We start from the raw sequence: 23,796 nt of genomic DNA, 5'->3' as shown, positions 1-23,796 counted from the left end.
ATCCCTCATGATTCTGTTTCATGAAATAACAATATTTTAACATTTCCCTTTAAACAATAAAATGTATGAATATGGATTATGAGTGTGAATAAATTGTGAATGGACTTTTTAAGAAGGTAGCTTAATTAAATATATGTGATCAGAAAATATATTTTTTAAAATGTAGGTTTTTGAAATTTTACTTCTGTCCCTTGCCACGTAACATTTTGTGATAGACAATTGTTCTTTGTTCAGAATTTCTCCCGTAGAGAAAGCTTCAGTTTTTTCTTTCCCTTTATTTATATGCCTGTGTGCATGATGTCTAAATCACTGGTCAGGAGTTCCCTGGGGATCTTCGTATCTGACTACATGGCAACATTCCAGACCCAAAGTAAACCTTTCAGAGAGTGGGAATGAGTGGGAGGATGTCGCCCTGGGCATGGTGCTTAGGAGGCCAGATTTCCCTAAACCTGCTCTGCTGGGAACCCTAGGAAGCCTCAGATGCAGTCTGCTGTCCAGGTATACTTACAGGGCATGGGGTGGGGGACTGTTAATTTCTGAATAGACTTTGTCTCATCCACACAACAACATATTTTAATTTTAAAGGCAAATGTCAACCTATTTAGAAAACTACTAAGTGTGACTGATGCATTCATTATTTAATAACCCCGGGGTGGAACTCGAGGTGAGTGGTTTCACCCTTTCATACTCAGGAGTGGAACTAGTCCTCATCCTGGGTTCTGTGGACAGTCAGACCTCACGCTCGCACGCCGGGCTCCAAGCCTCCTGGCAGTGGACTTGATTGTACCCCGCGTGTGCCCGGAGGACTCCTGTGCACACCGCCGCCGTGCTGTTGAGTACGAAAGACCCCTGAGAGCAGCTCGCAGATGAGAGCCCAGCTGTTGCTGTGAGACTGAGTGCGGGTGGCAGCCGGCAAGAAGAACTGCCAGGACCGACCCTGGTGCTCGCCACCAACTGCGGCGCAGCCTCCTCTGCGGTGCCCGCCCTTCGGCATCACTGCAGCCCCCGCAGCAAAGCTAACTTTAAAAATTTAAATAAAATACTAATTTTTTTAAAGGCCCGAAAACTCCAGCTCCCACCCCTCCCCCAGCCCGCCGCCACCGGCGGCGCTCAGTGAATGACACGGCGAGCGCGAGCCGCGGCCCCAGCCGGGCCGAGCGCGCTGCCGGAGCGGAGCCGCTGTAGGTGAGGGGCCCGCGTCCCCGCACGCCGTGGGCGCCCCGCCTGGCACGGATCCTGCCTGTCGCCCACTATCGCCGCCGCCGCCGCCGCCCGCGGGCACCATGACAGCTCTGAGCGCTGGGGTTACAGGTTGGTCACCGCCGCCGGTGCCCGAGAGGCGGCGGCGCGGCCGGCTCCGTGCCCTGCGCCCGAGGCCCGGGATGCGCGCCCGTTGGTTCCTCGGCCCGTCCGGGCCAGGACGGCGCAGGGGCGCTGGGGCTGCGAGAGGGGCTGCGAGAGGGGCTGCGGGCTGGGGCCCCGCGCGGGGGAGGGTTGGGGAGGGGAGCCTCCACCCGAGAGCGGGGCGTTGGGGTCCTCGCCGGCCTGGCCGGGGCACGGAAGCCGCTATGCGCCCCCCCTGTTCCTGCGCGTGGGTGTCGGGGGCGCCTGCCGCGGGATGCGCCTGGGCTGGCTTGGGAAGCCCAGGACCGGCGAGACCTCGGGCCTGCCCCGCCTGGGCATCTAGCAGGTGTTGGGGGGCAGGTGACTGAGGACAAGGCCACTGGGCATCACGACAGCGCTGCACCTGCCCCCTCCGCACCGGTGCCGCTGCCTGGGTAAACCTCTGGGCCAACGCGCGGCAGGGGCGATGGGGGAGGGCAGCCCGGCTCCAGCAGGTCTCCGCGGGGGCTCCGCGGCCTTACCCCACCCCCATACTCCTGTGGATTGCTCCTTGCTAAACGTCCCTTATGGTATTCATTGGCCTTGTTAAGCAGCCGTCATTAGGGTGGCCACACCGAACGCAGAACAGTGTCCTGTCAAACAACACCATTTTGTCACTGAATCTTTAAGAGACCAGCAAGGATGGCCTGGCTGGGATCCCTCCGGGGGCCCAGAACCCAGATCAGGGGTCATTTTGCTGACTTAATGTTCCTCTCTCAGGATGGTGTGAGAACGCTGAACTCAGACCCTTAGTGCTTGAAATACCTTAGGATAAATCTTTCAGTTTCAGGTACATTTTTTCAGAGACTGTATTATTAAGGATGTGTGAATACACACTCACTTTCAGGCCTCAGAAGGTTTTACTCTTAATCTGGTGTTCGCGTGGTCATCAGCTAGGCCCGACTTCCCTGGTGGTGAAATGTGGGTTGAGGACCAGTGACCTTTGTGTTAGTAGTTGGTGGGTAACACCTCTAAAAGGGGATCAAAAATTAACAGGTGGCGATTTTGAAATGTGTTTGTGTGTGTGTGTGTGTGTGTGTATATATATATATATGTATGTATGATTCGTATGTTCATAGCTACAACTGTGATTTGATATGGCCTGGGAGAGGAGCAGTTTCACTATGGTAGTTACCCCTGAGGCAGATGCATCGCAGGACTGGCTTTTTAAATTCAAACATAAGGTTTCCACAGTTCTAAATAAAAATCATGGCTTCCCAAACATCTGCAACAAGAAACATTTACTCCCTAACTGTTGGTTTTCATTCTGTGTGCCTTTCTAGAGTCGATTTTTCATTCTTCTGTGGTATACTTTGACCTAGCCATTGCTAAAATCAGACAGTGTGAAGACAAAATCCGGCTTTGGAGAAAAACTTAAAAAGTGAAAAGGTTCAGTTAGATCCTCTTCTGTGTTCATAAAAGGCGTAATCTGTTTGCAGAATAAATGTGCTGTCACTGATAAGGACTATGCTAAAATCTCTACAAAACTCGAGGAGAAAGCATGTCTCATAAAATAGTGGTAATACACTTATAACTTTGGATAGGACTTGCAAGATATTCGAAGGAGAAAAAAATGTACTTTAAAAAAAAGTGTACTCAAAATAGTGTCATTTACTTGCAATTTAGTGAGCTGAAGATTTGAGTAGCATTTTCTTCTTCTTGGGTATGGCATTTCTTTGAAATGGATTCCAGTTGTTTTTTTGTTTGTTTGTTTATCATTCCTGCTTGCTTTGTGTCTGCATGTATGTGTGTGCACAAATGTACACATTTATTTTATCATTTATCAATGATGTTCAGATGATTTCAGAATTTCCATAGCTGTATAAATTTATCCCAGGTCAGAGTCACATGTGGATTTCAAGTTTGTGAATGAAAATTCACATCTATACCTCTATATCCTAAGATAAACTAAGCACTGGGCCAGAAGCTGGGTTGTGAGTGAGTAAAAGAGATAAACCCAGAGCCTAAGAATCCTTCAGGAAAGACAAGTATGTAAGCAGGTGGATATACAGTGAGATGCCTTATTTTCTAGTTTTGGCATGGAAACTATGATACTGAGTGTGAACATATTAAGAAGGGTCCCTAAGGCCACGCACCATGGCTCATGCCTATTATCCTAGCACTTTGGGAGGCTGAGACAGGCCAATTGCTTGAACCCAAGAGTTCCAGACCAGCCTGGGCAACATGGTGAAACCCCATCTCTAAAAAATAAAAATAAAAATTCACCAGGTGTGGTGGTATACCCCTGTAGCCCCAGTTACTTGGGTGAGACTCTGTTTAAAAATAAAAAAAGAATGCCCCTGCCCCAAAATGTTATCAACATTTTAGAGCTTCAATCATGTTATACAATTCTCACCTGTCTCAAGGAACAGCACAAATTTTTATACCTTCAAACTCTGTGCAAATGCTTAAATTTTTTAAATTGATTTTTTGAATTTTAAAGTAACCAAAGTTGATAGAGATGATAGAATGATAGAGAAAAAAAGAATAAACACCTAGTTTTAATAACCAAAGACAAATGACCACAATATCTGTGTGTTTTCTGTAGTATTTTTAAGGGCTTGACTTTAGGTAGCTGTAGTCATGGCATTGTACAACTTTTACACTGTTTTTTCCATTGAATATTTATTATAACATTTAAAATATTTCTATATAAATTTTTTACTTAAAAATTGTAAATGGCTATATAACACCATACCAGTAAATACAGCTTCATATATATAACCATACCTCTATAATTGGACATTTGCTGTTTCCAGTTTTTCATCATTATAAACAATGTCCTGATAGATAGTTATAATGTAGAGATTTATTTCTATTTTATGTTTTTCAGTATAAATATCCAAATATGCCCATATCTATCATCTATCGATCTATCCATATCTTCAAATTGGTTTCCTGAAGAATTCAGATTATAATTTATTTATGATAAATTTCCAGTAATTATATCTTTGAAAAAAGTATCTGAATTATTATAGAGATATATGTTTATCTTTAAATTGATTTCCTAATGAATTCAGATTATAATTTTGAATAAATGGCTTAATCTGCTTTTGAGGTAAATCTGCCATTTTACAAAAAGTGTTGGTGGGTCCTGTTCCCTCTTTTACAGAAACAAAAGAAGGTAACATAATAATTTGAATGTTTGACTTTTGTGCTATATAAAAACTTGACCTTTAGAAAAATCACCTGAAAACCAGATGCTAAAATATACCTCTTAGAGTAAAGCCAAAATAGAAATACTATAAAAGTTCAAAGCTGGAAAAAAAAAAAAAAAAAAAAGTCAATGCAAGTTCCTTTAGAAAATTGGCTGTTGTGTTCAGGAGTCTAATTCTGCTTGTTGCTTTCCTGCTCAGACTTCAAGTAAATGATCAAAAGGGCTTATATAATGAGAAATCTGTACCCCCACAGGTAAAGGAAGAAGAGGATCTTTCTTTCCTAGGCTGCAGAATTTTCTGGTAGATTCAGTATAGATGGAACAGGTCTGATGGGAAAAACTAAAGTTCAGTTCACAATTTCCTTTCCAGGAGTAGTGTACAAAAAATAAGGAAGAGAGGCCCCGGAAGAGCCCCTTAGTATGAAGGAGTGAAGTTGAAAGTTGGAAGCTGGTTTTTGGTAAAACAGAATTGCTTGACTCCTGAAGCAGTTTCTCCATGAGGTCCCAGGGCAAGGGCAGCCATACCAGAATATGTTCTGAAGACGGAGACTGACCCCGCAGGTCCAGGGTGGGGGCGGGGGTGGGCCTCCGCAGCAGGAGTGGAAGAATTAGAAGTAGGATAGACCACAACACTGAGGCCAAGAGAATCCTTTATGAAGAGATCAAGAGTGAGAATTATTTCCAATTATGCAAGGAAAAGAGATGAAAACAGGATGTTGTTTGGAGAGAGAATGATATAGATGGAAGACAGCCAACAGAGACACACCAATAAATGTTTTTCCTGACAGAGAGGATCACAGTGCATGGAACACAGCCATGTTTTAAAGTGAGATAAGATTCTTTTTTTCTTTTAGATTAAAAACAATCCCAATCTTTGGATGAAAATAGGTTATCATGTACCAAAACAATTAATAAAACTTAGCCAACATCTAGATATAGCCTGATAAACACTTTGGATTTGAAAACCAATAAAAAGAAAAATATTTCACCAGCATTGTGATCAAATGCTTCAGAAATTACTTATCCACAAAGAGAAAATTTAGATTAATGTTATACTTCCTCTCTAAAATTCTCAGCAAACATAAAATAATGTCCTGAAAATCTGTAGTCCTGAAAAATATCAGTAGTCAATTATCTTATGTTGTAAATGAGTCAAAAGGGAAAAATAAATAGGTGAAGAAATATATACCAGGCAAGTGATATCACTAAAAAAAAGATGAGGTAGAAGTGTGTAAATATCAGAAAACAGTTCAAAAAGTTGTTTGATTAAATGAGAAAAACGTCCTTAAAGTCATAAAAGTTGCTATCTTTAATACAGTTTTAACTACAAGCTTCCCATGTTTACCAACGATCAGAGCATTATAGTATGCACAGTCAAAAGCGTAATGCTAGCCAGGCGCAGTGGCTCACGCCTGTAATCCCAGCACTTTGGGAGGCCGAGACGGGCAGATCACGAGGTCAGAAGTTTGAGACCAGCCTGGCCAACATGGTGAAACCCCGTCCCTACTAAAAATACAAAAAAATTAGCTAGGCGTAATGGTGGGCACCTGTAATCTCAGCTACTTGGGAAGGGCGGCTGAAGCAGGAGAATCATTTGAACCCAGGAGGCAGAGGTTGCAGTGAGCCAAGATCGCGCCATTACACTCCAGCCTGGGTGACAGGGCGAGACTCCGTCTCAAAAAAAAAAAAAAAAAAGTCTGATGCTTATTTTAGGGGAAAGGGAGGGGGGAAAATGCCCATAGACTCAGTATCTTTTTAAAGGGTTTTCTGACCTAAAATGGTGTTGACAGTCAGCATTTCATCTTAAGAAGTACAAAAAAAAAAAAAAGAGGATAAAGTTTTAAAAATGAAAACATGAATGAATTCACTATGACGTATATAAACTCTAAATCTAATAGCAAAAACTGAGAGCTATAGCATTCCAATCTGGGAGAAATATTGATCTACAGGTGTCTTTAAGGTATATTAGAATGCCAAGAAATTGGAATGATGACAAGGAGGTTAGTGAAGAAACGCACTGGAGAAATTGGGTATAAAATTCCAAGATTGAAAAACTGGAATCAGATTGCAGTAATGGAAATGAAGAGGTGAATGGTAAAGAATAATGTCCACAAAAACTAATGCTACCACATCTTGGTGACAGAAGGAAGAGAATGAAAGAGAGTCCAAGGTTAAAAATAATTTCTGATCATCAAGCTTGGGTGATTGTGCTATTGTATTCTATTATGTCTAGTTAAAAGAAATTGTTACTGCTTTATCTTTCAGTTAATAGTATCTACAGGGTAAATCCCTTGCTTCATTTTCTTTTCTAGCTGTTTTATTATTATTTTGAAATTCACATGAGATTAGTTCCACAGGCAATATATTTTGCTTCCTTTCTTTGAAGGCATTGAATAGCAATTTAAAGATACAGTCTAGACTAGAAAATCATAACAGAAACCCCAACAAAACCCCAAATATCTTAGTTATCCTTTTATAAAGCAAAAATGTAATTCCTGTATACAATGCAAGTTAGTTATTTTAAAAGTAAATTCTGAAGATCTCTGAGGAAAATAAGAATAGAATATGCTGTATATACATACAATTATAAATCAAAATTTTTGTCTCAGACTTATATTTCGCCTGTGTTGCTTATAATTAGACTCTCTTATTCTTTTCCACACAAAGAGCCCTGACTATGCAATGTGAACTTTCTAAGTGTTCTCTTCTGAGCATCTAGGCTAGTGGTGCCTCATTAGTTTGGAAACAGTGATGGGAGAGGTGTGCAGGGATCACCTGAAGATGTTTTTAAAAAAATACAGTGTCCTATTTTCTACCCTTAAAGATTCTGATTTAGTATGTCTGAGGTGAAGGAGGCCTCAGCTTGAGTGTCTTAGTTAGCTTGGGCTGCTGTAACAAATAGCACAGACTAGGTGGCTTAAACTCCAGACATTGGTTTTTTACAGTCTGGAGACTAAGAAGTCCAAGATCGAGGTGCTGGCTGATTCCTGTGAGGGCTGTCTTCGTGGTACACAGACGATTCAGCTGCCTCTTCCTTCTTATAGATTCACTAATCCCATTCATGGGGGCTCCACCTTCATGGCCTCATGACCTCCCAAAGGCCCCACCTCCAAATACATTTGAGGTAAGAGCTTCAGCATATGACTTGAGGAACACAGAACCATTCAGTTTACAGTGTTGAGAATGTTTCTAAACCTCCCTTGATAATTCATATGTTAAGCAGTCTTTAGGAATTACTATTTTAAACCATCCCCTTTTGAGCAAATTTTGTGGATTCATATTGCAAAATGAAACAACCACAAAAACATAATCTCCCTTTGATTTTCTGTTATATTTAAACATAGTAGCAAGTTTTGAAAACCACTGTTTTAAACCATCCACCTTCTTTATCCAACCTTTACAGATTCATATTATAAGATTAAACAACCACAATCAAAATAAGTATTCCCTTTCTGGTTTTTCATAATATATAAATGATAGCAGCAGCTCATCAAAATAAAATATCCAACACTGGATAATTAATATAGAGTAGGATATATACTTAGCACAGAGTAGGAGTGGTGGCCAGGGGCTAGGAGGAGGGGAAAATGGGAGTTGTTAATTACTGGGTGGAACCTTTCAGTTATGCAAGATAAGTGAGCTCTAGAGATCTGTGTTATGACATTGTGCCTGTAGTTAACATTTTATTGTGAATTTAAATATCTGTTAAAACAGTTCCCGTGTTAAATGCTCCTACTACAATGAAACAAAAATAAAAATTACCGTGATGTAGGTGACAAAAATACAACCCAGTTCCCTCTCATACTGCTTGACAGTTATAGTTTGGGCATGTAGGTGCAATACCAGTTATAGTTTGAGCATGCAGGGTGCAATGGCAAAAGGGCATTGGGGCATTGTGGTGTGTATTGAATCCCTTTAGCAAACCCAATCGCTTTTAACGGCCAAAGAAAATTCAATTTTCGTGATTAAAAACATAAAACAAAATAGAATCCTTGGAGAAGTAATGACAGTTTTGGAGTATTTCTAGAAATAACCAGAGAAAAATAGCCTGCTGCTTTACTTTGGAATTTAGGAAATAGACTCATAAAAAGTGGGGAACTATTTCTAATCAGTAACTTGACAAAAGGAAAACAGAAGAGTCTGTTTTTGGAGATGGTTCTTTGAAACATTTGCCTTCCCCTGTGTGGTCACCACCTCGGGTAGCCCTTGAAGTCGGCTGGGACTGGACCATGCATGTAAAATTCTGTTTTTTGCAGAGCTACATTAGGATTTAGTGAGGGCCAAAACATAGATGAATGAGTACCCCAAAAGAAAAGTGGCAGGCGGCATTTGGAGGAGAGAGAGAGAAAGAGAGAGGCAGAAAGAAAAAGAGAAGGAAGAAGAGAGAAAACCAGGCAGCCAAATCAGGGCCTTGACTTTTGTACAAAATTAGATAGAAAATCAACCACAGCAGTCCTCTACCTGCAGGGGCAGGGGAGGAGGCCGCTGTTCTGTTGTGGAGACACACATTGCTGCTGTGATGCTCAGGGGATCAGATTTTTGATGCTATCTTAGTTTTCCTGCGAACGTGTTCTCTGCTGTGTTGCTGGGGGAGATGCAGGACTCCAGGCTAAGTTTAAGAGAGAAAATACGGAGCTGCTGTCTTTCCTCTGAGCAGAGGCCAGATTACATGGAAAGATGCATCCAGCTCATTGAAGTTCACAAGCTGAGGATACCCAGAGGAGAGGCTTGCTTGAGAGGGCCCGGAAGGACTGGCATTGCAAGTCTAGTGGCAGGCATACTCTAATTTGGTTTTATTACTTAGACATGGAATAGGCAGGGACTTGGAGACTCCTGTCTCTGTTCTCTGGGAAAGAAGACTGTTCTATTCACAAAGCCTTGGAAGGGTCAGACTGAAAGAAGACATGGACAGCAAAGTATTCCTGGGGTGGAAATCAGAAAGACCTGGCTCCCTTGTGGTTTATCAGAGCCTAACCGTGTGACCCCAGGCAAGACACTTATCTTCTCCAAACCTCAGTTTCACCTGTAAAATCAGAATAATAGAGAGAGACACTTGCCTCATTGGGGCATGGTGAGAAATAGGTAACGGCCTCACACATAATAAACCCTCAGCAAATGTTAGGTGTAACTTGTTTAAACTGAAAACATTTGTTAGTGTTTTACTTGTTTTAAAGAAATTAGAAATAAAACACATCATCTTTGTGAACATGTACAGAAGTTCATGTTTGTGAAATGTACAAAAGTTCTTTAGGTTAAAAAGTGAAAGTCAAATGCTTCACCATTTCTCTCCCTCCCTCCCCCTACCTCTGTTCTCCCAACAAATAGACTACTTGGATTCTAAACTTGCTTCCAATTCATGTGGGTCTGGGCATGTTTGCCTCCAATTTTTAATCTATATAGTGGGAATAATACTAAAAACTACTTCAGAGAAGTGTTAAATGCTTAGAATAGTGCCTGGCACAGAGTAAGCTTTCAATAATATTTGTTCTCATGTTTCAAGTTAAAAAAAAATGAGTACATAATGTCTAAGCTTGCTTCTAGTCTATAATTATGCACAGTAGTTTATGGACCTTCATTCTACCCTGAGAACTGATCAAATGCATAAAAATCTGAGCAGTGTCAACATTAATCACTTTTATCATTGCAAGTCACTTCGGATATCATCTATTGCAAAGTCCCGGACAGAGGAGAAATCTTTTCTGCAAACTCTAAAACGTGCAGTTATTCCCCCTGAGAGTATCCAGAAAGGAGTTTACCACCTTCCAGGATATTCCAACACATTATGATTGGAAACTTATAGAGTATGATTTTTTATCAAATAAACAGTCACCTCTTGATAAACTTTTGATAGAGAATTTCTATTTTGTCTGCAGTTTCCTTGCTAAAAGAACAGAGAACACTACAAAACAGCATCATAACATCTGTGTTCTGGGCTTTGGATTTTGGGTATGACAGAAAGACTTTCTCAATATATACCTTTTAATTGCTCTCACACAATCTCCATAAAAAAAAGATACATACATATTTTTTTAGCCTGTGTCATAGGTGGAATCTATTTTTTAGTTTTCACATTCTTAGCCTAGTCAGTCAAGAAATTATGAGACTAAAACTAACTCTAGGAAGTGAAGAAATCTGTCACTTTAGGAAGTGGAGAAATCTGTCTCTTCACTACATGGGGTGAGATTATCAAATGGGAGTTAGTAAATACGTTTTTCTCATTCTTTACCAAATTTAGAGAAAAAATAATGAAGGTATAATAGAATATTTCTATGATTCATCCTCAAGGAAAAAGGAATGATAAATGGATAATATTTTCAGAAACCTGAAAGGGTCATTTAGATAGATTTAATTAGAGGTTTGATGATTTTCTGCCAGAAAAAAATTGACATTTTTGTAAGTGTGTGGTGAGAAAAATCATAAAGTGAGTCATAATAAAAATGGATTCAATTTCAGGAGATGAGAAATGTCTGTACTATTTGCACAAAAAATAATTGATGCCAAGAGTTTGTAATCACCAGGCTATATGATTTAAATATATTGAAAAAGTCATTTTCTTATTTCCTTTCCATTCTGTAATATCCTTAAGTTTTGATTCAATAGTTCTGTAAGGCACATTGTCCCGTCTTATCTCTGTGCCTAAGTTTCCTCGTCTGTAAAATGGTTCTTGTGAAAATTGAATGACACAATGCATATTCTTTTTTCATTTTTTCTTTTTGAGACAGGGTCTTACTCTGTCGCCCAGGCTGAGGTGCAGTAGTATGATCTTGGCTCACTGCAGCCTCTACTTCCCGGGCTCAAGTGATCCTCCCACCTCAGACTCCTGAGTAGCTGGGACTACAGGTTCATGCCACTACTCCCAGCTAAATTTTGTGTTTTTTTTGTAGAGATGGGTTTTCTCCATGTTGCCCAGGCTGATCTTGAACTCCTGGACTCAAGCGATCCACTGCCTCAGCTTCCCTAAATGCTAGGATTACAAGTGTGAGCCACCATGCCTGGTCTGAAAATGTATGATATTCTTAAACAGCCTACATGAGGCACATAATAATCCCTCAACTAACATTTTTGTTAGAAGGACTCTGTTTCTGCATGACAGTAAACATAATTTGGGTTGAAATCAACCAATGAGCTCACTGTTTTACCATGGAAACTCTCATGTGTCCCAAAGCACTTTTGCATGGGGTGTATGTGTGTGTGCATGTGTGTGTGAGCTACTGAAGGCTATTTTCCTTTTGAGAAAGCATTCTGAGTAGGAGATAACATCAGTTTTACATCAACTTCTGTTTTTAACACTTTCCCTTAAATGGTTGTGATAATTGAAATCTCAAGGCAGTCATTGAGCAGCCCCTAAATGGAAGACAGCAGAGTTGCTGGATTCTGGTCTGGAAAGTGCCCTGTGCATGTAAGAAGCTGTGGAGGTCATGAGAGGTGACCTCATGGAGGGAGAGGAAGAGCGTGAGCATGCAGGACACAGATGATCTGGGCTCAAAGAAGCAGGGGAAGTTCAGACACTTGAGATGCACAGAGAGGACATTCAACTGGGCAGAGGGAGGTGCAGGTATCAGTAGCTCTGAGGCTAAAATGTGCCCTGGGAGCTGGAGGATGGTGGAGTGGGCAGGGATGGTGACACATGAAGCAGGTGGATGGATGTTGGATAACAGATAATAAGACAAAAATATGGGGTATTTTTTCCTAATTGAAACCATAGCATAAAATGTATGATGCTATATTCATTTGCTCTGAGTGGACATGTCTTCTGTCTGAGAAGGAACTTGGCAAACAAAATGGACAAACTTTACAGAAACAAGGACATCTTGCTGTTCCAGCCTCAGGAATAAGCATCCCCTTTTGTCGTCAAATTTTCATTATGGTGTATTGAGGTAAAACTGAAGATTTAAATGTGCATATAGGGAAAGGGCAGGAAGCTGTTGTTCAAATGCAGATTTTGGTGGTTTGTTGTTTTAAGTTCCGTGGCTATTAGAACTAAAAAGAGGAAGAAATAAAAACATTTGAAATAAGAATTAATATTGTAATGCCTACATTAACAAATTGGTAACATCAAATACATGTGTCTTCAAAATATGAGGTAATGCCTTTCTCGATACAAATTTAACACTGGGAACCTAATCTGGAAAGCTTTGCTTATATTGGTTCACCTTGTAAGGCCTTGCATGTATACGCATGTAAATGAGCTATGGGACAAGAAAGACAAGGAAGGGGCGCAGATGTTTGAAGGTAGTGTTTACTTACAGTTAGGATTTTGTGCACATGCATATTTATTGACAGAGGACGATGTTAACAGAACATAGGTTTTAAACATGTGGTTACAAAACCCTGTGTAAGCAGCCATTTAAAAATAAATGTATGCATGGAAAAATATATATGGAAAAGAAAGTCCTAAAAGAGATACAATTGATATCCTCTTGGAGAGTAAGCACCCTAGCTAAAGAAAATTCCACAAGAGACCATAACTAATTATTACTTCATCTGCAGCCCCTTGTTCAGTGGCAGATACAATATATGTGCTCAACAAATTCTTTGCAAAGCTGATTGAGTCTCTAGAAATGGAATTCCTGATGGCTTTCGTTTTTGTTTCTTATTTTGTTTATATAGTTTTTCTAATTTTTCTACAACAAGCCTGTATTACTTGTGTTCATGAAAATAAAATAAAAATGGAATTATTTTCTTCTAACTTAATTTAAGGTTGAAGTATTTGACATCTAGGCAAAGACCAGTCAGCTCTCCTGGATTTTTGCATGAATCTCATTATGCCCAATAGCACAGTAACATGTTGGGAATCCACCGTTCAATATTCTTTGCCTAGGAAGATAGTATGGAGCTAGCAGTAAGGTACTGAAGGAATAAGAAAACCACTAGATGGAGGTTGAAGAGAAAGTGCACCACAGTAGAGGCTCTCTTTTAATTAATCAGCCACTCTGCCTTTAAATACAGCATATTGTCTTCCATGTCAGGAACATGGAGGGAAAACACGTAGTATGTTTTGTTCAATGTTAAATCCATATCACTTAACATAATGGTCAGGATAGTTAAAAAATCAAAACAATTATGCAAACATGAATGAATGAGTAACTTCTGCTAGCAATGATGGTTGGTTTCCCAAAGACATGAAAGTCAGAATTTGAGGTGAAGGGTCCCAGAGATGTTATTGAACATTTTCTTTTCTTAATTTCCTTCTCCAACTGTGCCAGGGATACTAAGCAATGAGATAAAAACCCACCATTAAGTGTGTATGTGTGTGTCTGTGTCTTGAATAGGGCAGTTGGTAAGCAGTTTCACTTGCACTCCTAAAGACCCCACGGTTTATGCACAACAGTTATCAGAAGAGTACTTGATATTGACGTATTGATAATCTTAATAATAACTTAATGATTAAAAATGAGCCAATGACTCTGTCTTCTTTGGGGCTTTTTAGAATGAAATAGATGCTTTGATTTTATACAAGTTGTGTGTTTCTCTTCTCACAACCTTATTCCCAAATATTAAGTCTTTCAGTTATAACAAATAAATCACACACATAGACAAAAAGTCTTCATGAGTTAAGTTAGGGAATTAGAAAACACTGATGTGGAATTGGCATTGGATAACAAAGAGGACATAACTGGGATAAAGGGTTTGAATTAGTTGAGTAAAGGTTGCAGGATGGTGAACAATGGTATGTTTAGCCAATCTGAGTGCAGCATGTTGTATGAGTGTGAAAGGAAGTGCACGTACAAATCAGTGGGACGCAGGGTCCTGGAAACATAAGGTTAAATAAAGTAGGCAGTTTGTAATCTTCAAGAATGCCTTTATATTCAGTGCTGTATATCCAGCACATACTGCAGTGCCTGATACCACAGTGGATGCATAATATTTGCTGTGTGAATGAATGAATGAACAGATGAGTGAGTGAGAAACAAAAAGATACACTGAGGTTTTCTGGGCTACAAAAGAGACCTACAGCATGTTTGGAAGCTGATTTTTTTAAATATAAAATGGGAACATTTTGAAAGGCATCCCAGACCTGAGGGCCCATGGCCTACCTAGAAAGGAGTCTAGAAATGGGGATAGGTGAAAAAGGCCATTGTACATATATGGAATGAATGAACAAGAAAACAATCCACTACTGAGAGTGGGTACAAAGAGAACCTGCTGGGCCTTCCCACTGCACGTGGGGAACGTGCAGAGTTCAGAGCAGTAAAGTCTGGGACAAGAGAGGAAGGAGAAAAGCAGAAGGATGCCTGGCTCATGTCACTCTCTCAGGCTGCATCTTTGTTCATGATGGTGTTGGCACCGTCTTCCTACATCTGCGGGGGAAGCAGCACCGATACCTCTCTAAATTGGTAGCTGGACACAGATGGTAATGGAAGCTGTAACAACAGGTGATCACTTAAGGGGTGAAGTAAAGAGGACAGGCAAGAACAGCATGCTGTGAACCATAATTTGGAAGACAGGAGAAGATTCAAAAGACTTTAATACTGAACCCAAGAGAGCTGCAAGGGAAAGAAATGACCCATAGTGTTGCAAGGACATTGCAGTTAAAGAAAATGGAATATTTTAATTTCAGTACCATGAAGAGGGGGCTGGAATGAAGTAGGGAAAGTATATACCCATAGAAATGAAATTGCTATCACAGAATACAAAAATTGGATCTTAACCATTTAAAACAGCAATGAACATGAGATGAATGAATGTTTCCTGAGTTGCTATAAGCTGTTTCTGCGTAAAAGATTTATTAATGGACACATTGTGACTGTGTGACCTCTCTCCTGATATTGAACTATTTAAATACCAACTTCTTTTAATAAATGTAGGAAACCTTTGGAAAGCCAGGTTTTTCAAACTTTGTGTACTGTCTTATGAAGGACACTTCAGTAAACAGAAAAAAGAGATATTGGCTTATAAAAACATAATAGTGATAAGGCTAAGATACACAGAAGCAATTTCCTATCAAAATAATAAGCTTACCTAGGATACTTAAATATCCCTACTGGTTTTTATCAGAGGAATAATAGGTCTGCCGTATGCAGTTATATTGATTCAACATGAATGAAGGCATAAAACAATATTTCTGTTTGTAAATCAACATTACAATCAACCACCTAAAATTAATTTTGAATTCCTCATGTGTTTGTAACTTAAATTTACTTTACTTTACTACTTGAATATAATATTTAATGTATTAAATCAATGAAATTTCTAGAGATCCAGGAGCTACTTGTTGAGTTTTTATGTATGTGTGGATTAGCCAGGTATCTTTGGAGCTTAGATCATTTCTTGGGCACTGTTTGATTAAGTGGCACCTGGGAGCAGGTAAAGTGAAGGTAAATGTCAGTGACAGCTAATGTCATTCAGTTTTAATCACACTGTTTTGGTTGGTCAGATAAAACTAAAGTGGGAGTTTTTAAAAAACAATACATTCTGGACAAGTATTTTTCTAGATAAATCCGTCATCAAAAATCATTTTTGCTTTAGATGGCGTATTGATAATAAAGGTGCATGGAATTCGTATGCCCATTGTCTCCACTGCTCAGTGAAAGAGGACTTGTGGAAAGATCTATAAAATTCCTCATATGATCTTTGAACTACATGGTGAAACCACTCTTTTACTTGCTCCTTTGTACTGTCATCTTGAAGGATTTCTAAAAGATTCTATGTACACTCAGTATTTGGATGTATAGGAGACTGTCATTGAAGAGGCATCTCAAATTGAGGCCACCAGAGTTCCTTCCCCACTACCAGTAAATCAGAGAGAGAGAAAAAAAAAAACACTTTAAATACTCTGCATATATTTACATGGGATATCAAAGAGTTCCAAACTCCAGTTATACAACATAAATTAATTAGTGCAGCCTACTGCAAAGCCCATATTCAAACTCAATATTCAGGGCAATAACAGCCTGGAAATAAGTAGCATGTCTTAAAGCCAGTTAGCTTTTTTCTTCTGGGAATAGGAGGTGTATCAGTCTGTTTTCACCCTTCTATAAAGAAATGCCTGAGACTGGGTAATTTATAAAGGAAAGAAGTTTAATTGACTCCATTCTGCATGGCTGGGGAGGCTTCAGGAAACTTACAATCATGGTGGAAGACACCTTCTTCACAAGGCGGCAGGAAAGAGAAAGAGTGTGTGAAGTAGGAACTGTCAAACACTTACAAAACCCATCAGATCTTGTGAGAACTCACTCACTATCGTGAGAACAGCATGGGGGAAACCGCCGCTGTAATTCAACCCCTCTCTCCACACGTGGGGATCGTAGGGATTATAATTCAAGATGAAATTTGGTGGGGGACACAGCCAACCCATATCAGGAGAGTTAGGCAGAGATACCTGACCAGGTAGATAAAGGAGCACGTAATGATGGAGGTAGGTGCTCAATACAGGCAGATTTGGAGCTGCTTTGTTCTGAGTTTCTGTATTTTATTCTCTTTTCCAGTGAAAACTGCATCTGCACACACACACATACACACACACACACACACTGCAAACATGTTCTTGTTCTTTTTGAACTCCGGTGAGGACTAAGTGGCACCCATTGTCCTTAGTTAGGTTTCTTTCTCTAGATCCATGGAGCACCAGATAGGAGAGCCAGTGAACCCGCCTGATGTTAAAACTGCAGGGCTACGTTTTCGTTTTCCTGGCTCGGCACAGCTGTGCACTGCCTGAAGCGCTCTTCTTCTCTGTTACCTGCCTTGAGAAATTCTCTTAATAGTCCTCAGCTTCAGCATGGTCAACTCTAAACCCCTTAACGCGTTGTAGTCAAACAGAGCTTATTTTAAATTTCAAGTTTGCTTGGATGGCCTTGGACAAGTTATTACCTGCCTTGAGGCTGGCTTTTCTCATGCATGTATAAGAAGATGAGATTTTTTTTTTAATTTTTTGGTTAGGGCTGTTGTAAAGATCAAATAAAATATAATTGCTAAGTATCCCAAACATAGTATATATCCGTAGCCATTAGTTCCTCACCTTCCTTTAAGACTCAATCCAAGTGCTAATCAAATGGGAAGTCTCACAGTCCACTCAGGGATCTTCAGGTACCACCTGCCTTTGTAACAGTTCTTCTCACATTGTATTGCACTTACTTGCTATTTGAGTCCTGAGGACTGACATACAATAACCCCCTTCAATTGACTGCTGAGTTGTGGAAGGCGATAGCAATGGCCACAGGGAGGTGATGTCTGTCACAGGATGTAGATGTTTCAGAATTGTGGAAATTTAAGCAGTAAGCAGGCATCTCATCTCCCACCTCAATGTAATTTCATGAAAAATTTACTTCAGAGTAGCTGGAAGAATTTAGATAATTACTGCATTCATTTAAAAAAATCTCCATTTAGAGGAGGTTCTTCCCCCATTCTTTCTGGCCTCACTCCCCTCTGGGGAGGACAAAATTGGGAAATCAGCTTGGGACTACTGTTGGAAGTAAGAGACGTCTGTGAATGTCATGTTAAATTAACACTGGGGAAATCATGGGGAAGATCTGTGCGTTTCGTCTGTATTAGTCAGCAGTGTTCTAGCACAGAGCACCTGTATGTGGAGACAGCTTTAGGTATAAGAGCATAGATCTAAAAAGATTTTCCCAATAATATGTCTGCCCTAAGAAGCAAACCATTTTACTCTGTCTATTCTAAATCACTAGCCTCTAAACTGCTTATGAAGTGCATAAAATAATCTATTGCATTGGGAGAAAAAAATCAAGCTTCTATTGGTATTAATTTTGTCTCATCCTTTTAAGTTTCTATTTTCATGTGTTCATTATACACTATGGAATAGAACACATGTATGCCTTACAAATACATAGATCTATGTGGGGAACTCAATTTTTTGATGAGAGGAAAGATGGTTTAGATGACAAATACAACTTTTCCTTTTCCCAGACTGTGGTTTTGTGCTTGCTCACCAAAGCTAACCTCAGCATGCTCAAAAGGAAGCAGAGTTCCAGGGTGGAAGCCCAGCCAGTCACTGACTTTGGTCCTGATGAGTCTCTGTCGGACAACGCTGACATCCTCTGGATTAACAAACCAGTAAGTTTCTTCTTTGAGTATGGAGAAGCGTAAGTGGATGTAAGAGAAATTTGATTGACGAATGCAAATATCATGTAGCTTTGGCTTCAAAATGTCTGAGCTGCAGTAGAATATGGATGAGGTTCAGAGTCTGGAAGTAGAGAACAATCCAATGAAATAGTGAGATGCCGCTATGAGTTACTCACATGGGAAGATGCACTGGGTGGTCCGATCCCCTCCCCTCCCCTCCCCACACTGCACACTGTCCTCAGAGTCACGTGGTGTGGTGATGATACCACTTCTCAGGCTGATCCGAATCTGAGGTCCATGATGAGCAACCTGTTCTTAACGAACTTCCTTTACTTGTTGTCAACATGCCTGAATCCATGAGACAATAAGCACATGTTTGGAATTAAAGGTCTCCTGATTTGCAAGTTTTGAGTAAAAGGTCAATGAGATAATGGCTAGTATCTCTGAAGAATTTGTCACCTTCGCTGCCTAATTAAGTTGATGAGGATTTGAGAGGAAGAACTGCTAGGCTAGGCACCACTGTATGCCAGAAAGCATAGCAACCAGAGCTAAATCTGACAGGCACGCATGTCTATGAGTGTTGAAAACTCAGCTCTGCAAAACCGAGCAGGATCAACTTCTTACTCATCTTATGGTTGGTGCTGAAGTAACAAAAGGAAATGACCTGTTGCCTCTTGCAGTGCTTGTCTTTCCCCTAACCGTGATACACACAGGATCTGCTTGGACTCTTTGCTGTCCTTCCCAATCTGTCTCCCTCTAATCTGCCCTCCAGATTCCTTCCCCAGCCTGCTCACATTTGTTTACCTGTTTCTATTTTTATTCACATCACCCTTCTGCTTTATAATCATGGAAACATCTGTATTACCTTCATTACAAATTAAAATCTGTTAGTATGACATTCCTGCTTCTTTTCATTCAGGACCTAACCTGTCCAGTAACTGCTCCTTTCCCATGTCAGCACAACATCCACTCAAGCCCCATCAGCAGACTCCTACTCCTCTAGGCTCTCTGGCTTGTTCACACTGCTTTCCTTTGCTCATACTGCTCTCTGGCCCCAGTGACCCTTTCCCGGCTCCTCTGATGAGTCAAATCCTCCTCATCCATTAGGACTGGCTGAGATGTCACCCCTGGCATCCTCCTCTGAAAGGCTTATTTCCACCACAGACGGAATGAACTTCTCTTCTCTTTCCACTTAGCTTGTTTTATATTTGTATATAAATATAATGTTATCTATAAATAACTGTATATTTTATATACATCATATGTGTATATTTACATTATATACATTGTAGATCATGTATATATAATACATATATTTATGGCTCTATTGTCTTATGTATATATACATGTTATATGCACATACATATAAACATATAACAGGTTAGATATCACATATATACACATTACATATACACATATATGTGTTAACACTATGCATATTACCTATACATATAATTTTCATGTGTGTATAACATATATACTTGTTATATATGCATATGTGTTAGATGCATGTAAGATATACATATATGTATACATGCATATAACATGTATGTGTAATATGTGCATGTGTTATATACATGAGACAATATACATAATATATGTATATTATGTCTTATCTAGAACATGTTTTATAATGTTGTATAATATAACATGTTTTTGCCTCTTGCAGTGCTTGTCTTTCCCCTAACCATGATACATGCAGGATCTGCATGGACTCTTTGTTTTCCTTCCCAGTCTGTCTTTCTCTAACCTGCCCTCCAGACTACATGTATTTACATGTATGTGTATATACACATAACGTATTATATACATACATATAACATGCTATGTGTATATACACACATTTTTGTATATATAATACATTCAAAGGTGTTTTACTTCTTGGACTGCAAAATAGGAGTCAGAAGTGTGTTGCTTCCATGTTTTGTTTCCTGCACCCAGCATTCTGACACATAGTAGGCCTTTGTTCACGCTTAGAGGATTGAATGGAATAGAGAATGAAGCGCCCCTAACTCTTTCTTAGCGTCCACCTTATTACAGAACTTTCTGCGAAGTTATGAAGAAGGTAGTATCAAAGATGTAGCCTTGGAGGCACTTACTAAAATTACTAATGCTTCAGTAAAATTCTGTCTTTAAACTAAAAACTGGTTTGTTGTTGAAGAACCTATATTTGGAAGCTCTTTTGTGTAATTAGATTCTTTATGTTGAAAGTCCAGATGGGGCTAAATTCACACACCGATGTTTATTGAAGTGCTTCCAAATTGCATGAAAGATACATCCACCCTTAAAGTAAATTGAATCATCAGTGGCTTGTGTGTTATGGAATTAGCAGCATAATATCTTCATGTAAATATTATAACTGTCAGATAAATATTGTAACCCACTCATCAGCTGCAAGTGTCTGAGTCTCCTGAAAGTTCTGACAGTCTTTTCTGTTTTTCATCTTGAGTGTTTGCTAGTATACATAGCTGCAGAATCCGTCTACCACAAACCTAAATTTTTTTCAGAGAGTATAATATCAAAGAATTATCATGATTTCATATAGGTCCAAGATAGTCAATAAAAACATATTTGGATTACGTTTAAGAATTGTGTACTAATTGATTAACTGGTGATACTAATTGTGTGGGTTTAGCATGGAGATGCAGTTAAGTATTTTTTTAACCCTAGATATTAGTTTTTGTAATAAAATATTGAGTATGAGTGATTGTATGTCCTGTACATATATTCGTGTAAACACAAACATACTTATCTTTAATTCTTTCTTCTTATTTTGGGGTTAAAGAAAATCTTCAGATAGCAGACATGCCTCTAGTGTTGCACAGAAAGTTATTTTATGGAATTTTGAAAGATGTATGGGCTAAATTTGTATAAAATATGTTCTCCAAAATAAAGAGAAAAATCTATTCATTATTTTGTTAAATGTAGGATGAGACCAGATTTTTAAAAAGTTTCTTTGTATTTTTATACAAAGACATTATACATAAGATACAAATAGAAAGGAAATTCTAAATATGGGATATGTTATGTATCAATTCATTTAAAAAGCATTTCTGATCTACTATGATAGGCCCTTGTGCGAGATGTTAGGGAAGTTACAGTAAATATAGTATGACCCCTAATTCTAGGTACTTATAGTACAAAAATGAAAAAAAAAATAATGGCACATCAAGTTCCTATGTGACTAAATTACAAACACATGTTTTAATTGAACCAGAATCTTCCTATATTGTAGTCCAATGCCAGGAGGTTATCAGATGTTTTGGGGAGCCTGATCAGGTTCCATCTAGGCTTTGGGTCTTTGTGATGCATGACCCCAGAAATGCCCCCACCTTTCTATCTTAATGTGTTTATGTGGAAAATAGGTGGCTTGAGAATTAAATGATATAAAGACATGTGAAAGTATTTTAGCACATTATATGCACTTAGATGTTAGTTTTCTTCTTCTTCAACTCCATATTAGTGACCTATTTTAACTTCAGTATTATATTTTCCACTTAGTGTGGTTCATAATACAAGTTTGAGATTTCAGTTATGGCGCCATGTAATAACTCTGGACCATCATTGCAGTGGGTTCACTCTTTGCTGCGCATCTGTGCCATCATCAGCGTCATTTCTGTTTGTATGAATACGCCAATGACCTTCGAGCACTATCCTCCACTTCAGTATGTGACCTTCACTTTGGATACATTATTGATGTTTCTCTACACAGCAGAGATGATAGCAAAAATGCACATCCGGGGCATTGTCAAGGTAAGCGTTCCCATGTCATTTAAACTAAGAACCTAAATGCATCGCAAATCTTAATCCGTTTATCATATTTGCATGTTCATTTCAGTAAAACAAAACATCATTTTATCTTATACATATTGAAGACCTTTTTAAAAAGGCGTAACTCCAGAGATTGGGAGAAATTGTTGCATGGGACATTTTAAAAGTTAAATAAATTTTATGAGACACAAAGTCTTGGAATATCTTGGAAGGAACAAGATGGTTTGACTAATAGCTGTGTGAAGTCCAGAGTAGGGTTGTTCATGCCACCTAGAGCTGAGCCCGCGACCCAGCATAGGGTCTGGCCCAGAGAAGCACCTTATTTTTTGTTGACTTATGGAGTGCAGCATCAGAGTCACATGGTAGAGTTAGAGCATGATAATATTGTAGCAGGATGTCATTTGCTTGATGTGTTTTGAAGATCGAAAGGGAAAAAAAAAAAAAGGACATGAGACGGTAAACATTTCTGGGACCAAAAGGAAAATAATATGTCATGTGAAATAAGTAACAATTGGAAACAAAATAAATATAAATTTTTTTTTTTTTTTTGAGACGGAGTCTCGCTCTGTCGCCCAGGCTGGAGTGCAATGGCACGATCTCGGCTCACTGCAACCTCTGCCTCCTGCATTCAAGCGATTCTCCTGCCTCAGCCTCCCGAGTAGCTGGGATGACAGGCCTGAGCCACCACACCTGGCTAATTTTGTATTTTCAGTAGAGATTGGGCTTCGCCATGTGGGTCTCGAACTCCCGACCTCAGGTGATCTGCCCGTCTCGCCCTCCCACTTATGTTTCTTAAGTCTCCTTTGAGTCTCTGTAAGTCCATTAAGTTTCAGCTTTTCACATCCTGCAAAAAAATTATCTTGGTCATTCATCCATTGGGAAACATGTGTCTTTTGTCTTGCAGAAGATTCTACATTTGAGATTTGGCTAATTGCTTCCAGATGGTGCCCTTTAATAGTTTCTGTGTACTCCATGTCCTCTGAACTGCTTTGTATTTTGACCAGCAATGCCCACAGGTGCTTCTTTCCCACGTGGTCACCGCAAAATATGTCAGACTTCTGGATATTTGCCAGTCGGAAGGGTGGGAAACGGTAATCCGCTGTAGTTTTAATTTGCATTTCCCTTTTGAGAGTGAGGTTAAGCAGGATTTTATGTCTCAAGAGCCATTTTTAAGTTACATTTTTTCAATCAAATTTTGGCCACTCTGTGTGTGTTAGAAGTATCAGCCCTTTGTGCTATAACTTGCAATTGTTTTTCCCAGTTTGCCTTTGTCATTGGCTTGGTTCGTGGTTATTTGTACCATACACAATTCTTATCCACATCATGGACAGACTTTCCATTGTCTGCATTTTATGTCATACAGGAGTGTTTTTTAGGTTTCCTCATATAGATTTTGCACATTCTTAGTTACATTTATGCTTTGGTATTTTATGTAATCATTTTGTTATCTGTATGAGGTCTTA

General features: G+C 39.5%; 1 protein-coding gene across 4 annotated transcripts in view; it reads left to right on the top strand.

The window, feature by feature from the left end:
* Nucleotides 1-408: 408 nt before the first annotated feature.
* The window catches only part of NALCN (sodium leak channel, non-selective), a 358,280-nt gene continuing 334,892 nt past the window's right edge, over nucleotides 409-23,796 (top strand). For 2 of the 4 annotated variants that reach the window (XM_050766657.1, XM_050766654.1), the window contains exons 1-3: nucleotides 410-498; nucleotides 18,407-18,553; nucleotides 22,133-22,315. In XM_050766657.1, coding sequence (XP_050622614.1) covers nucleotides 481-498; nucleotides 18,407-18,553; nucleotides 22,133-22,315 — 348 coding nt within the window. In that variant the 5' untranslated portion in view covers nucleotides 410-480. Of the gene's footprint in view, nucleotides 499-1,234; nucleotides 1,312-18,406; nucleotides 18,554-22,132; nucleotides 22,316-23,796 lie in introns of those variants that run through there. The other 2 variants (XM_050766656.1, XM_050766655.1) reach the window with 2 other exon arrangements.

This window comes from Macaca thibetana, chromosome 17, assembly GCF_024542745.1.
Source record: "Macaca thibetana thibetana isolate TM-01 chromosome 17, ASM2454274v1, whole genome shotgun sequence".
NCBI lineage: Eukaryota > Metazoa > Chordata > Mammalia > Primates > Cercopithecidae > Macaca > Macaca thibetana.
This window is presented reverse-complemented; position numbering and strand designations above follow the sequence as displayed.